Below are 15487 nucleotides of genomic sequence, written 5' to 3'. Positions count from 1 at the left end.
ACCCTAGCTGTGAAAATATTGTAAAGCCTCCGAAATAAATACGCTTACGCACAAAAGTATTTTAATTTCATTAAATTTTATTTACTCGTCCTTTTTTCGACGTGCGCCCTCTCTTGAATTATGCACTCATTCACTTAATTTAATTTTTTATATTTTCGCTTAATTTCTGCTTCCATTTGTTTTTTTTTTGTTTTTTTTTTTGCTTTTTCTCTGATTGTGTGTTTTTCTTCATTAATAAATTGCGTTTGTGTGTTGTTTGAGTGTATGTGTGTGTGTGTGTATTTGTGTGGGTGCAGGTGAGGTGCAGTGTGGTTGCTTTTGCGCGTGTCGCTGTGACAAAGTGGTGATGTATGTGTGTGTTATGTGATTGTTTACAATTATTTTTTTGTGTTTATTTAATATTTTATGTTTTTAAATGTTTTTTGTTGTTGTTTTCTGCAATGCTTGCTAAATAAAAATAACTACGCTTAGATCTAATTATTCATCTAAATATACTCAGATTTCTGTTTAGTCTTACAACGCTATCATTCTCATATATTAAAGTATACGTGTAGTCATTTACAGTTAGGGTTCATTAACGGTACTCAGTTGTTGCATTATTAATATTCATATTATTTGTTGTTTTTGTTTGTTGTTTTTACATATTTCTGCTTATCTCTTAATCATTATGAAATGTTAAACAATAGTTTTAGTGTGATTTACTGAATTCTTGCTTAAATTAAATTGATTTTTCTAATACTAATTTATTTTTCATTCAAACTCAATTTGTTTTTGCATTTTCTGCATGTCTAACTTTGCAGTTTTCGCTTTGCTGCTTTTGCTTAGTCTAAATTAATTAATTCTTATTTTTTGTTGTTGTATTTATCTCTTGCCTAATTTTTTTTTTGTGATTTTTTTACATTTTAATGGTAATTTTATTTCGTTACAAATACATTTCTTCGTCTCTTATAATTTCCTGCTTTACACTAAGTTGTTGTTTTTGGTATTAAAATTTTTTTCTGAATTTTTTCCATACTTTTACTTTACCTGTTTTCTATTTCAATATTTTTTTTCTCATTTGTATTTACACACCGCCTTAAAAATGTATGAATGCTTATTTAGTTTTGCAAATTCCAAATTTCTTCTTCTTCACACAGTGCCCTTACAATTTTGCGTATTTATTATTCTATCGATTAATATTTAAACCATGGTTTCTTCTTTGCTCTGCCTAGTCAGAAGATTTTCTATTTACACTTCATTAAAATTTCGTAAAATAAATCAAATTTATTGCGAATATTTGCATAAGAAGTCAAGCACCTCATTATTATTACCATAAATTATGTGTTCAACGTGGCGTATGAGCAACATACTCGTAATGAAAAAAATATAATATTTGTTTTAATAATAATAAAACTGAAAATTAACAGGTAATAGAAGTAATGCTATAATAATTGCGTAAGTGAATTGTATTTTCGAAATTTTGTTCGCGTTTGGGAAGATATACACTGCCCGCCATCAGGTTAGCACAACTTCTTCAATCTACTTCAATGACTACTGATTTTTTTTTTTTTTTTTTTGTTCTTAACTTGTATCTACTAAAACGCAGTATTTAACGGTGTACAAAAAGAAATACGAGTGCATTTGACTTAGGAGAACAGAGGGAGGAACGTCAGTTGCAGTGAATACATACTCGAGTTGGCAGCGTGAAGGCTATCATTGCTATCTCCTGCTATGTTACTTGCGAATTGCAATTTTTAAATACAAATTATAATGCAAAAAAGTCTAATAGCGATCTCTCACAATTTTAAAAACTTATTTTGAAATTTAAAATAACATTCTCAAGACAATAAAGGAACGATTTGGGTAATTGAGTCTTCGTTTGAAGGTCAAAACGTAGATTTTATGCACTAGCCACCTTACCAATCGCTTATTACTAGAAGAGAAAACATGTTTAGGTGGGCGGCTCACAAGCTTTAGAAGTCTGGCCAGTAATATACAAGATGCAAGTATAAAATATTCTTGGTTATCAACTTTTTCTAAACTATATAGAAAAATTCTACGAATTGCTACGCAATCGAATCTTTGTGAATATCCTCAATGAGAGAGTATCAATTCACTATTAGCTCATTAACGCATAAATCAAATCCGCTGGTTGGAAATTGTTTCTGTTGTCAATAAGTATTTTATTTATGGACAAATAGGAAGTTCAAAGAAAGCTTAAACTGTTTTGGTTTTTCTTTGAGCAGCGGCATTGAAAGTGACAAAGTATGCATCGCAACTAATTTGTTACCAATTTTACAAATAGTTTTATAACCCAAAATGTAGGTGATTGTTGATATAAAAATTATCAAAATCTCTCTCCGAGCTCTTGGATAGACATGAGACACAGGATGAAATGCGGCTTCATGATTTCACGCCGAAGGTAAATCGACAGTGATCTGATTGAACTGCGCACTTTGAACCCGTTCAAACACACAACGAATTCTTCAGCTCGGGTTTTAAGTAGCTATTGCATATTCTCAGGTCCCAAAAAAATGCTCACAAAGAAGAAATTTTCGTCGAATGAAGGGTTATTGCCGCAACTGATGCATTTTTGTCTCAAAATGTTTAAAAATACATAAAAGTGGGATAAGAGCTAACCAGTTAACCTGATTGAAATTGTTAATTTTTTTTACTTATTTCGAAAAAAATAATTCTTGTGAGTTGTGCTAATTTGACGAAGCGCAGATACTGCTATGTGTGCGTGTGTGTAAGAGCCGCATTGCATATTTAAATTAGTTCTTTACCACATTGGCAGTCGAATCAGCAATATTTCTTCTAAAAAGAAGTCGCATATGCAAATTATAAGCTTAAAACAATATTTCCCATATTATTTATTCGACTTTTTGCTTATATAAATAAAATATGTATTATAATGCGTGTGGGAAAAGCATATTATTTCTTTAACAAAATACAAACTAAATCAATTTCCAATATGTTAAGTCTTTTGAAACAATAAAATTTCATAAAATAATTAATTCATGCTTTCGAATTCACATTATTAATGCAACATCTGCTTAGCTTTGCTACTTTCAATTCCGATTTTAATAATTTTAATAATTTCATATGGTTTAAAAATATTGTAATCCAGTGATTGCACAATTTCGAAGCAAAATCTTACACAAACAACAATTTTGTACATATATATACAAGTTATGCCTACGATTTTGCCGTTTCACTAATCTAACACTTGTACTGGCTTAAATGCTATTGTGTTGCTTTTGTTGTTGTTTGTTGTTTAATAAACTCTATAAAACCGATGTGTGATTACATTTAGTATTTACAATTGTTCAACAAATTATTTATTTAACTGCATTGACACCAAACTTACACACCGCAGTGCGCTTAACTGGCTTGGGTGTGTGTGCTCACTTGGCTATGAGTGTGTGTGCGCATGCCTAAGCGTGTATATTTGTGTTTACTTGTAAAAGTATACATACATATACAGCTGCGGTGGCTGCATTCAAATTACTTTTCGGTCTGCTATATGAAGATTAATGACAATGAAACAAAGCACGAAATTTCAGTTATAATTAAATTATTTTAATGCTCGTCCTTTATGTCGGCAAATAACTCAAAATTTATTATATTTATTACTGCACACACACACACACACACATGCCATATGCCAGTGATTTATCAGCCTGAATTTTGACAGAAAACTCACACGAGCAATTAAGTAAAGATTTATGTGTTTGTATTTGTGCTGTCTCTTATACACATCTAGATGTGTATAAGAGACAGCACATGCCATATGCCAGTGATTTATCAGCCTGAATTTTGACAGAAAACTCACACGAGCAATTAAGTAAAGATTTATGTGTTTGTATTTGTGTGCGTGTGTATGTTCATTATTGCGAGCTTGCTTCTTCTTCTTATGCTAAAACATTATTTGTGATTAAGCTGTGTTTTCACTGTTTCAATTTCGTCCGAAATGTATTTACTTACGCGCAATAATATACAATTATCATATATGCCAGAGTTCGCTCAATTCAATTCGCTTCATTTGATTCTCGCTTCAGCTTCATTAACGTCGAACCTTTTTCGTGTGAAGTGCAGCTCATTGCTTGTTGGTGGCCGTAAGTAAGCACGCTAATTGCAATTAAACAATAATCAACTAAAATAACAGTGTTTCTGTGCCGTGAAGCATTTCCGAAAATATTAGTGATATTTGGAGTAATTAGTGTGATTGTGAATTAAAATAGATTTTGCTGAATTTCATAGAAATTCGCACACATACCAGCTTATTGACACCTACTCAGACTTCAATGTGCTTGCAGTTGTGTGGCTTTGGTTGAAAGTGTGTTGCATGAAAATAACAATTATGGCGACGATTTGTTATACAATTATTTCTATAAGTGCCTGGCTTTTCAATAAATTTCCTTATAATGACTTATAATGGAACTTCCTTTATCCAGCGTGTCCAATTTAACTATTTGCTATCATTTAGATGACAAGAAATTGCTGTACTGGGTGCGTCATCATTTTTCTCGCAACTACGATAATGTGGAAGAGCCTATCCAACGAATTGAGTTGGATAGATATGCTTCCAAAAAGAAATTTGTACTTTGAAGCGCTTTAAACAGAAACAGAAACATATTAGACTACAAAAAGTTGCTTTACAATGTGAGCCAGTTTTTTACCTCACCGCTGTAATAATGACAAAGAGCTTCAATACTGATTTGAATTGACCGGACATGGCTTGGAAATTAATTTTTGATTTTGAAGATATTCAAACAGAAACAAAAATATAAACAGAAACAGAAACAGATATAGGTTATAAAAATTGTGGTTAACAGTCAAAGTCTCGTAGTTTGTATTCAATAGTTTTTGAGTACCACAGAGTGACATATAGGCGACGAGCGCTTCACCATCAACCCAATGAACTGATTGAAGGTTTCCTCAAGTATGCTGCCCAGAATCTACTAAATGAATCGAAATGCTGGATCTGTAATATAATTTATGTCGGGTATTTTTTATCCTACTACTTATCCTACTACTGCTATAATGACAATGAGCTTTGCTAACGAATTGAATTGACTAGACATGTCTTGGAAAGGAAATTATGACTTTGAAACGCTTCAAAGATGAAAACAGAAACATAACTAGTTTATAAATATAATATTATGGTCAACGTTATCCTTTGTTATCGAATTGTTGTTGAGCACGAGAGAGTGACAGATAGTCGATATGTCGTTCACCAACAAACAATACATTTGAATGAACTGATTGAAAATATCGGTGAGATTTCTGCTCAGAATCAATTTGAGTCAAACTACTGAATCTGAAACTACTTTTAATAGATATTTTGGTATGTCGAATCATTATTAACATTAAATTAAATTAAATGAACATACTTTGGAGAGAAAATTGTGACTTTGAAATGCTTTAAATATAAAAGAAGCCAGACACAGCAATTAGTAGCAGAATAAGTGCATAAATATAGAGAAATACAGAGAAGGTTTTGGCGCTTGTATTGAATATTTGATCATGAGAAAGTAACGAATTCTACATATGTGGTTCGCTTACAATCTAACTAAACAATCAAGACATTCGGATGGACCGACTGAGTGATGGTTGACGCATTATTGTGGGATATGAATACTTGAAAACGTATCGACAGCTAGTGGTGTCAAGGGTCCCATTGCAGTCCTCATGTAATAATCTACTGGTGCTAACAAGACTTTCTGTTATAAAAATTGTTTTGGTAATTTGAGAAACAATCAAGAAGCGCTTGAAGAGCTCAAGCCAGAATTGTTATACCAGACGAACTGATGGAAGGTGACAGAAACGACACAAATATATGCCACACACTGTATTTATGAGATATTATTATGAGCCAATTTAAGGCAAATTAGTTTATAATGAAATCAAATAATTTCTTAAGCAGAAGTGCAACATCTGTAACATAGAATCTTTCTCTTAATTGAAATTCTACAGAATATGTTATTTCAAACTATTTCAAGTACAGTCACCCCTTTTACACTTCGTATTAGCTTCAACAGCAGTTATTTCTGGCAACTGAATTGTTTGAGCGGCGTGTTCATGTCAAAAGAAGAGAGATGCTAGAAATCCGTTTTCGCATTCTTCACTTATTGATATTTGCTGTCACCTTCTGCAACGGTATTTGCAAAAATAAAACATATTGTAGTTAACTGGCACAAGTGAAGTGGCGCTCGTGCCAAAATTGCAGCGCTGCTAGAAGCGGCGTATGATTATTAATAAATTTTCTGGCAAACAAAACGAGGGACTGCACTGTCATAAGTGAGCGAGCATGCCGCCAGCGAGTGTTAGTATTTGCTTGAAAAAAATATATATTTTTAATATATACGAAAGCAGTGTTGTATGAACGCCATTTTGGTGTATCTGCCAAGTCGTCACTTTTAATTTGATTTTTACGCGCGTTTCTCACAATCAAAAAGCCTGCAAAGAAAAGGAAGTGGCATATACTCAACACCGTATGCTCGAGTGTACTTATAATGGCAATTTCACGTTGTGCGCATATTTATTTGTATTGTTTTCACAGAATTGTGTCACACCTGTGCGTGTCTGAAAGCAGACTTCAGCGTGCACACTTGAAATGAACATGCTTATATAGACACGACCTGTTTTTCTATGTGTACTTAGCCTGTCGGCAATAAGATTACACGAGTGCTGTGGCACATATGAAATCATAAAGAAATACCTTTGTTGCTAATAATGTAAAATGCTTTGTTTAACAGCAGCTACTGTCTGCTTTTCTTCTTTAGCGCTTTTGAAGTCGCTCATTCTGGCGCTTGAAGCGGCCCTTTTTCTTCCTTTCCCACTTCCTCTCACACTTGCCCACGCTTTAGTGTTCATTTTACTGAAACAAAGTGGAAGCGGAGTGTTGTTTCTTCGAACGCGGCACACCTTGCAATCTGCGTTCCAGATTGATGCTTTAGTAGCACAATATTGAAGCATTTCGGGCACTTCTAGCCAGCGTCGCTCAGCACATAGTCGAACAAAAGCGCATTTGGCCTAGAAATCAATTGTTGAGAAGTTGCCCCGAATACCAAAGGCTTATGGTTTGAATGGTATGTCTGTCTAAATGAAATTATATCTACTTCGTTGCCTAGTTTGSCGTTCTATCGAGGAGTTTACCTCTCGAGCGCGCACCTTAAGCTATTCACCGTGAGTTGGGGGAAGGACTTCAAAGAATGGGACAAAGTTAAATGGAATGAAAACTTTTTCAATTACATCAACTGGAATAAAATCGCATGCCAAATAAGTCAAAAAAGTCAAGTTGAAATGTAAATGGCGGGATGCGCAGCTAATATTGTAGTATATGAATGAATGGAAACTGAATGAAAGGCACGTGCACATAAATTCTAGGAAGTGGCAGCGCATAAAGGCAAGTTGAGCAACAAAATCTTTTGTTTTCATTTAAGAAAAATTATTTAAAGAAATTTGCGCTCGTTGTTCGCGCTTTCCGTTTCTTCATTGGTGAGCGCGCTGTGAAAAGTTCTTTTTTTTATTGTTTGCTTTGAATACTGAATAAGGTGACCAGAATTGTGGTTTTACCACTTTACTTGATCCACGTTAGGCCAGAGGCTTTGAGATGGGTTAACCGGAAAAGAAAGGGCGAATAGTAGGTCATAGCATCTTGGGAAGATAATAAAATTCGTTGGTTAAGAAAATGAGGAAGCTCTGAATTAATTAAAATATCTTTAATGGTGAAAGTTATATGAGTTTGTGCAACCCAAGCAGTGACTGTTGCAGAAATATTTTTTATATAAGAAACAAAGGGGGAAGTTTTTCGTGGTGTGAAAGTAAAAAATATGTTTGTTAACGGCGAAGTTCTAAGGGAGCTAAATATGTAGTAAGTATACAAATACTTCATTCATTAGCAAATCAATTACTAATTGCTCAAAATTTACTTTAAAATTTAGTCACCTTTTTATTATCTTACAATGTTGTCACCTGTTCTTAATATAAGAGAAGGTTATGTTCAAAAAATGTTTATATATAATATTCTGTTAAATTTTTGAATATTATTTGAAATATTTTTGTTATTAAGAGTTGCCATCTGATTAAATAAATATTTTTTTTTTTAATTTTAAACCAAAAATTTCTAAACAAATATCTGTTTTTATGCCTCTTTCCAACTTGTCTAGCAGCAAAAGTTATTAAAAATTTATTATTCTTAACAGTTGCCACCAGATCATAAATATGTTTATTATTTAAAAATATTATTATTATTATTTAAAATAAAAAAAACTTATGTGGCTCAAAAGTTGTAGATTATTGCAAAATTATTGTTTTAGGAGTTGCCACCAAATTATTAACAAAATTACTTCAAAATGAGAAAAATATTCTGAAGGTTTTACTAATCACCTATAATTCTCTTTGAAATTTGGGGAGCTGTTTTACGTAGAATTTTCTAACAAGGTTGCCACCTGTTATTCATGTAAGAAATATTATGTGTTAAATAAATTTTGTATGAAAAATATATCGAACAAGTTTGAGAATATTATTTATACCATCATTATTACTGAGGGTTGCCACCTGATTGTACAATATTTTTTTTATTTAAAATGAAAATTTTTTGGAACAATGTCTGTTACCTCATTAAAAAAATTTTCTTATTGAGAGTTGCCATTCAATTAACAAATAATAATAATAATAATTGAAAAAAAAAAAAAAGTTGCAATAGAATTTGGGTTCGTATGCCTGTTTTTCGATTTGTAAAGTGGTCAAATATGCTAAGTTATAATAAAGTTATGAGCATTAAGAGTTGCCACCTGCATATATAAGTATGTGTATATATACACATTTTTTTATTAAATGAAAAATGTTCAATACAATGCCTGTTTGTATGTTACCTTATTAAACTTTTTTTTCTTGTTAAGAGTTGCCAACTGATTTAAAATATTTTTTTGGCATTTAAAACCAGAACTTTTCAATGTAATGTCTGCATACAACTTGTTAACAGCAAATGTTGCACGTTTTTTACAATTCAATGTGATTAAGAGTTGCCACCAGATTAAAATTTTTTTTTTTAATAATTTAAAAACAGAATTTTTTAACAGAATGTTATTAAATAATTAATATTTTTAAAGGATGCCACCTGATCACATAAAAAAAGTGATTTCAATAAGAAATTTACAATAGAATGTAGGTTTTTAGTCCTCATTTTGACCTATATGTGACCTGGTCTACGAAAAGCGAGCTAACGTGCGAAACTAGTTTTCTGGGAAACAGCTGTTAAATAAAAATCTCATCTTCCATCCGAATCAACTAAAAAGTGAAAATTGATTTTTTGGATTTTTTGACACCTAAGCCTCGTTTCCGCAGACCAGGTCACATATGACAAAGAAAATTACTAATTAACATTTTTTTGCAATACTTGCACATCATGTCAGCTGTCACCTACTAAAGCTTAACCATCAAATTAAAAACACAAAAAAAAAATAAAAATAAAAAATTATTCCGGGAAAAAATTAACATATTTTTTGTTTTCTGACTACCTTGTTCTTCCATAACTGGCCTGGCGTACTCTATGGTGGCTGTTAATTGAAATCAATAAAAGCTGTTATTGCTAGTGGAAACGTCCAGCATACGGACACAATGAGAGCTTGCGACAGGTATCGAAATGGAAAAAATATAAAGCTGTCGTTTAATTTAACGCTTGACTGGCCACGAAGAACGAAGCGCAAGTAAGAGGAAATGAGTAAGGTAACAAAGAAAAACAAAAAATATAAAAAAAAAACTTCACTTTAATGGCAAATGAGAGCAGTCGGGAGATGATGAGACACTTTGGCTGGAAAAATTTGCATCTACTCCTCCTTCATTGCAACGATTTTTAGCTAAGCTTGGTAGAGAAGACAGCAGATGGAGTAGCTGTGTTAGTACTAAGATTATGATTTGGAAACTCTGCAATGGTTAAGGCTAGCTGATAAGTAGTACTACAAGTTTTATTAAAATGCTAATGTACTTTTGAATGTACCCTTTATTATTACCGTGATTAAAATTGTCAACTAATATGCAAGCAATGAGCTAAACAGCGCAGCCTATAGAACTTGACCAACCTCATTTCACACCTAATTACAGCGCGTGAAGCTGAAGCCTGCACGTATGTACATACGTGTGTATGTATTCACACATAATTTAATTCCTCACCCAGCTACTCACGCAACATATGCTTTTGGCTGTGCCCATTCTACAGTGCGACCGAGTCGTCCATTTTGACCGCACTACAACTGCTGCCGCCCGCTTTGCCGTGTGCATTCGCGCAGCTGCCATTAGCGCCGCGTCGTCATATATCGGAGCCTTCGTGTGAATCACCCACATAGCCTTCGTCTGGGCTATCCGCCAAGGGGCCGTTTAAATGCCGCAGCTTTGAGGATTCTTCGGTGGCAGTTGCTGTGGCCGCCGTGGTGGCCGTCGTGTTGCTTGCAGATATGGTTACTGTGGTGGCGCTGCTACTGCTGCCGTCATTACTGCTGCTGGCCGCTGTCGATGTGGTGGGTGAAACGTCGTTCTCATCGCATTCGGGTATGGTGGAAGCGTCAGCCTGCGCAGCTGCACAACGTTTTGCGACGGTCGACGCGGACGTGGTGCCGCACGTGTTGGTGCTCGCTGTGGCCATAGCCGTGACCGCTGTTGTTGTTATTGATGTGGGCACTTGTGTTTGATTTGTTGGTCCATTTGGTGTTAACACAACTGTTGGCGTTGACTTCTGTTGCTGTTGCAGCATATGCTGCTGCTGTTGTTGTTGCTGTTGTTGCATATGCGCCTGTGGGCTTAATACGCCGACAATGGTCGGCGGATAGCGTATGGCCTGCACATGATAGCCAGGCAAACAGGGTGGCCACTGCTGAAATGTGGCATTCGATATTGTGGAAGCGACGCCACCCGCGCCACTTACCGCGCCGCCGTCATGGAGGCTGGGCGCGGGGCTTTGGCTGCTCTTGTAGCCATCCGGTGGCGACGGGTACTGCACTATATGCTGTTGTTGTGTTTGTGGGTAGCCCTCGGCTGTGAAGCGCACATTGGGCATATACTTGTCGTAGGTTGGCGTGCCGGAGCGCTGCAAGAACTCCGCCTCCAGACTGTAACGCATGCCCGGATTCGCAGCGGACGCGGCGAATTGCTGCTGCTTGTGCGCGCGGTTGTGTGGTAGAGTGCGGTAGAAGTTTTGCTGTTGCATGTGTTGTGCGTTTGCGGATTCGGCGCCCAACGAATGTTGCGGCTGCAGCTGTAGGTGATGATGCGAAGGTGGTGGAGGCGCCGACTGTTGCAAGTGCGCGTTGCTGTAATCATAAGCAAAGCCATCCTGACCCAGGAAGCATACTGGATTCAAGTGCACGTCCACTTGGTGTTGTGGCGCCGGTGCGGCGCTCAAGCTGTTCATTACGGTCTTCAATTGCATGCCACGCGGCAATGTCGTCATGGCGCCAAAGCGCGCTGTTGCAGCAGTATTCAGCTGCATGTTTGCCGGCCGTATTATCTGTGAGCCATACTGTGGTGCCAGCTGGTAGCAGTTGTCGAATTGCACCGGCGTCGTCGACATACCCTGTATGCTACATGGCCCCGAACAATCACTGGCCGCATCGTAGTCTGCGTCAAAGGACGCTGTTGTTTTCAGCTTGCCATGTTTAACGCTCTCAGCGTCATTAACCAAATCTGGATTCTTCTCCGCGTAATTGCGTACCGATGAAGGCGGCGAGCAGTAGCTGACAGCATTGCCAACTAACATTGGCGGCGGCGTACCGCTCGCACTAGCCATGCTAACGCTCAACTGCAGCGTCTGCCCGCCATCGCCCAGCACCGCGCTGTTGGCCGTTTGCTGTTGATAGTGCGCGGGCGCGTAGAGCAGTAAATTCTGTTGCATTTGGCCGCCCATAATGACGCCGCCATTCTCTTTACACAACTTGGTGGGCGTCATGCCCTCAGCCATCAATAGTCCCGCGCCGCCGTTCAGTGAGTCGCCATCGTTCAGTATGGACGAGCATTTCATCAAACCCGTCTCGTTGCCACTGCTCTCTGTAGCGTGTGCACCACCGCCAACCACATTGGTAACCGAGCCACCATTGGCACACTTCTTGCGCTTGTTCGGCTGACGCTGTTTGCACTTAATCACTATCGTGCAAAGCAGCACAACAAATATGACGCCGGCGCCCGTACTGCTAGCGATGATATAGTTCATGTAGTCGCGTGGAAAGGACACCTCATTCACCACAGGCGGTTCTTTGATGATAACACGCAGCGTGTAGTTGCTGAAAGTTATGCCCGCCACATTCTTGCCCACACACGAAAAGGTGCCATTATCCTCGGGTCCTACATTATAGATGAAAATCTCACTGCGCTTCTCCTCGGCGCTGCCCGTCTCATCAATATAGTAGTACATATGTAGATTATCAATTAGACTGTCATTGGTCATCACTTGACCGTTAAAGAGCCACAATACTTGCGGCTCGGGTATAGCGCGCACCACGCACATTATCGACATATTACGGCCCTCCGAGATTTCCGTGTACGTCGATGAGGGTGTGACCTCTGGCAAGCAAGCCAGTTCGTCCTTCTTCAGCGTCTTGATCGCTTGCCCTTTCAGTCGCGGCGGCTCCACGCACTTGGGTTCCTCGACCTGTGGCGTCACATAGTTGTTGAGCCACATATGCAGATCCAATAAACGGCAATCGCACATCCAGCGATTGCTCTGCAAACTGATGCCATGCAGCGATTTGGGCAGTATGTGCTGACCCTGTATGAAACCGATGCGATTGCCATCTAAACGCAACCACTCCAGATTGTCCATGCCAATGAAGGCCTCATTCTCAATACGCTCGATCTGACAGTTGCTCAGCTCGAGCGTTGTCAGAAACGAGAGATGCCGAAAAGCCGACACCTTCAGCTCGCGTATGGGATTGCCGCTTAGCGAGAGACGCATCAGCGAACTATAGTCTTGAAACGTCTCGGTGGGTACATTTTGCAGCGAGTTATCCGACAAATCCAACTCCACGAGATTGGTCAGACCGCGAAAGGCTTTCTCGTGTATGCGTATGAGCTGATTGCGCGATAGAAAGATTTTCTGTAGATTCAGCAAATCCATGCGTAGAAAGCGTTCACTTTGCAGCACTTGCAGACTATTGCCCGAGAAGTTCAACACTTGCGTGCCGGGATCCATGCCCTCGGGTATGTTCGGCAGCTCCTTGCCGCCGCACTCGACCGTCTGCTTGCCACCCTTCCACTTGCAGGCGCACACTTCCGCGGGGCAGGTTAGTGCAAGGCGAAAATTGGCCAACACTAGCAGCGTGATGGGCAGTAAGAGGCGGGCAGTTGATTGTTGGCGCATTGTGTTGTTGTTGTTGCTAATATTACGTGCACTCTGCTTTAGTCGCTAGCTGTGTACGAGCATGTATGTGCACCTCGCGGTATGCAGCCGGTAGTGTGTGTGTGTGTAGTGTCAGCAAGTGCGTGTTTGGGTGTGCATGCCGCTTTATTTTGTCTACTCCTAAATGTATGCTACGCAGTTGTGCCGCTTGTGCTTTTCACCACTAAGCGTTTAGTTTTCTAACCAGTCGTGGTGTGTTCTGTGATTTTTGTTGAAAATTTATTTTTATTGTAGTTCTATTTTTGTTGTAATATTTTTGCTTCTTTCTCTCATAGTCTAAAGCCAGCCATTAAAGGCATGGTCTGGGTTTTATTAGCATTTGTCTGCGTAAGTGCATTAATACGGCTCTTTGTCTAACGGTATTCAGCAACAATAATATCCCACTCCACTTGTCAGCGCTCAATGACGGGTTTCAAGTTTTTTATTTAATTTTTTTTTATTTATTCCCTTAAATGCCGCTACTTCGTTGCCGACTGCGTGCCTGCAGTTCATTTAAACTGTCAAATTACTAATCATGATCGCCATTACTTCCCGCGTCAATAGCTTTTGTTGTATTCTTTTATGCTACCACGTGGCCGTCAACCATTCAGTGCGCTCAAGTCTAATCACATTTACGTCAAGCACGTTGTCTGTCTGCCTGGTGTTCAAATTAGGTTGATAATCAAAATCTGGTATTCCTGCTTGTGGGCATTTGTGAGTGACCTACAAATGGACAAGCCTCGATAATGTCGACAGTTTTATGTCGTTTTTCTTCCGGCTGGCCTCCGCTTTATTTTTGCTGCTTTGCACTTTGTCCAGCGACACTTTTAGAATGTAAATTGATTCATTTGACAAACGTGCGTCATAACCAAATGCCGGAAAGTATAATATACTCGCTTGAGCGCTGTGTGCTTTATGTAGAGACTGCTTTGTGTGTCGCTGCTGCGCCTACTACACCCCGCTCTACGTTAAACGAGCGTTGTTGTTTACCCTCAACACCGCTGCTTTCCTTGAGTCGCTCAGTCTTTTGTGTTAATTTCTTTTGCTGTCAGCATAAAGCCAGCGCCTGTCTTATTTTCATATATTTCCTGTGCTGTTGTTGTCTGTTGTGTTTATTAGATGCTTTATCCGCACTTTATCGTGTCTTCTGCTTTATGTATGCCACTCTATTTAAGCGTCTTTCTTATTCACTGTCATTGTCAACAACAGTCGAGCCGTAGCAACGGCAATATAGACACACCGCAATTTCGCTGCAACAATTGATTGTTCTTGAAGGCGCTGTGTTGGCGACTTTGCTTTTGTTATAATTTTTATTGTTGTTGTAGTATATGCGCTTTTTTTTATTTATAGTTGACTTCAAGTGCTGTGCCTCCGGCTTTCTTCCCACACACAGCTCCAGCACAGGTCCACGGTTTACTGCTGCTGACCAATTTATATCGGCCTTGTTGTTGTTCCCTAACTCTGGCTTTGGCGTCGGCAACTATGTTTCACTTTTTGCATTTATTTATTATTTTGCTCTGCCTTGTTGTTTACTTGCTCTATGTTTGCCTGGTATGTAGCTTTCGCACAATCAGCGCTGTGCGCCGGTGGCGTCAGTTGGCTTTGTGGTTGCTTTGGTTGGCCCGTTCGTTTGTGCCAGCTTTACACTTTCACACATTACGTAAACACGCTGCTCGTGACGCATAAACAAAATGAAGCGATTAAGTTACCAGTTGTTTGTGTTCTATTCTCTCAAGTCATCACTTTAACGATGGCAGTGAAAAAATCAATGCAGCGTGTTTTTGTTGCCTGTGGCCGATTTGCCTTGGCTGATTTCTGCAATGAAAAGGAAAAGCGAAAAAATTAATTAACTCTTATAACCTGGAGAGGAAGTAGTATTTTTTGAACTGAAACATATTTGCAAAATACTTTAATTCACCTTGTAAGTGTAGGGGCGTATACGTAACATAACAATTCAGCGGCAGTCGCTACTCTACCATAAACATTGATATAGCTGAGAGGGAGAAAAAATTAATTCTAAGACTAAAATCAAGTTTAAATAAGGAATAAGGAAATAATTAAACACAAATTAAAAATAAATTAAAATTATGTAATAGTTAAATTTAAAATTACATTTCAAACAAACAAAAAAAAAAA

The 15487-nt window shown here is 38.0% G+C and overlaps 1 protein-coding gene across 1 annotated transcript; it reads right to left on the bottom strand.

Annotated features, from left to right (window-relative positions):
* Positions 1–9478: 9478 nt before the first annotated feature.
* On the bottom strand, positions 9479–13456 carry LOC108976056. Its single transcript, XM_018944967.1, has one exon. The coding sequence runs from the start codon at positions 13331–13333 to the stop codon at positions 10295–10297; it is 3039 nt and encodes a 1012-aa protein (XP_018800512.1). The 5' UTR covers positions 13334–13456; the 3' UTR covers positions 9479–10294.
* Positions 13457–15487: the final 2031 nt, after the last annotated feature.

The sequence above is a fragment of the Bactrocera latifrons genome, unplaced genomic scaffold (genome assembly GCF_001853355.1).
Source record: "Bactrocera latifrons isolate USDA-ARS-PBARC rearing strain unplaced genomic scaffold, ASM185335v1 scaffold_72, whole genome shotgun sequence".
Lineage (NCBI taxonomy): Eukaryota > Metazoa > Arthropoda > Insecta > Diptera > Tephritidae > Bactrocera > Bactrocera latifrons.
The sequence above is the reverse complement of the archived record's forward strand: the minus strand, read 5'-3'. Positions and strand labels throughout refer to the sequence as shown.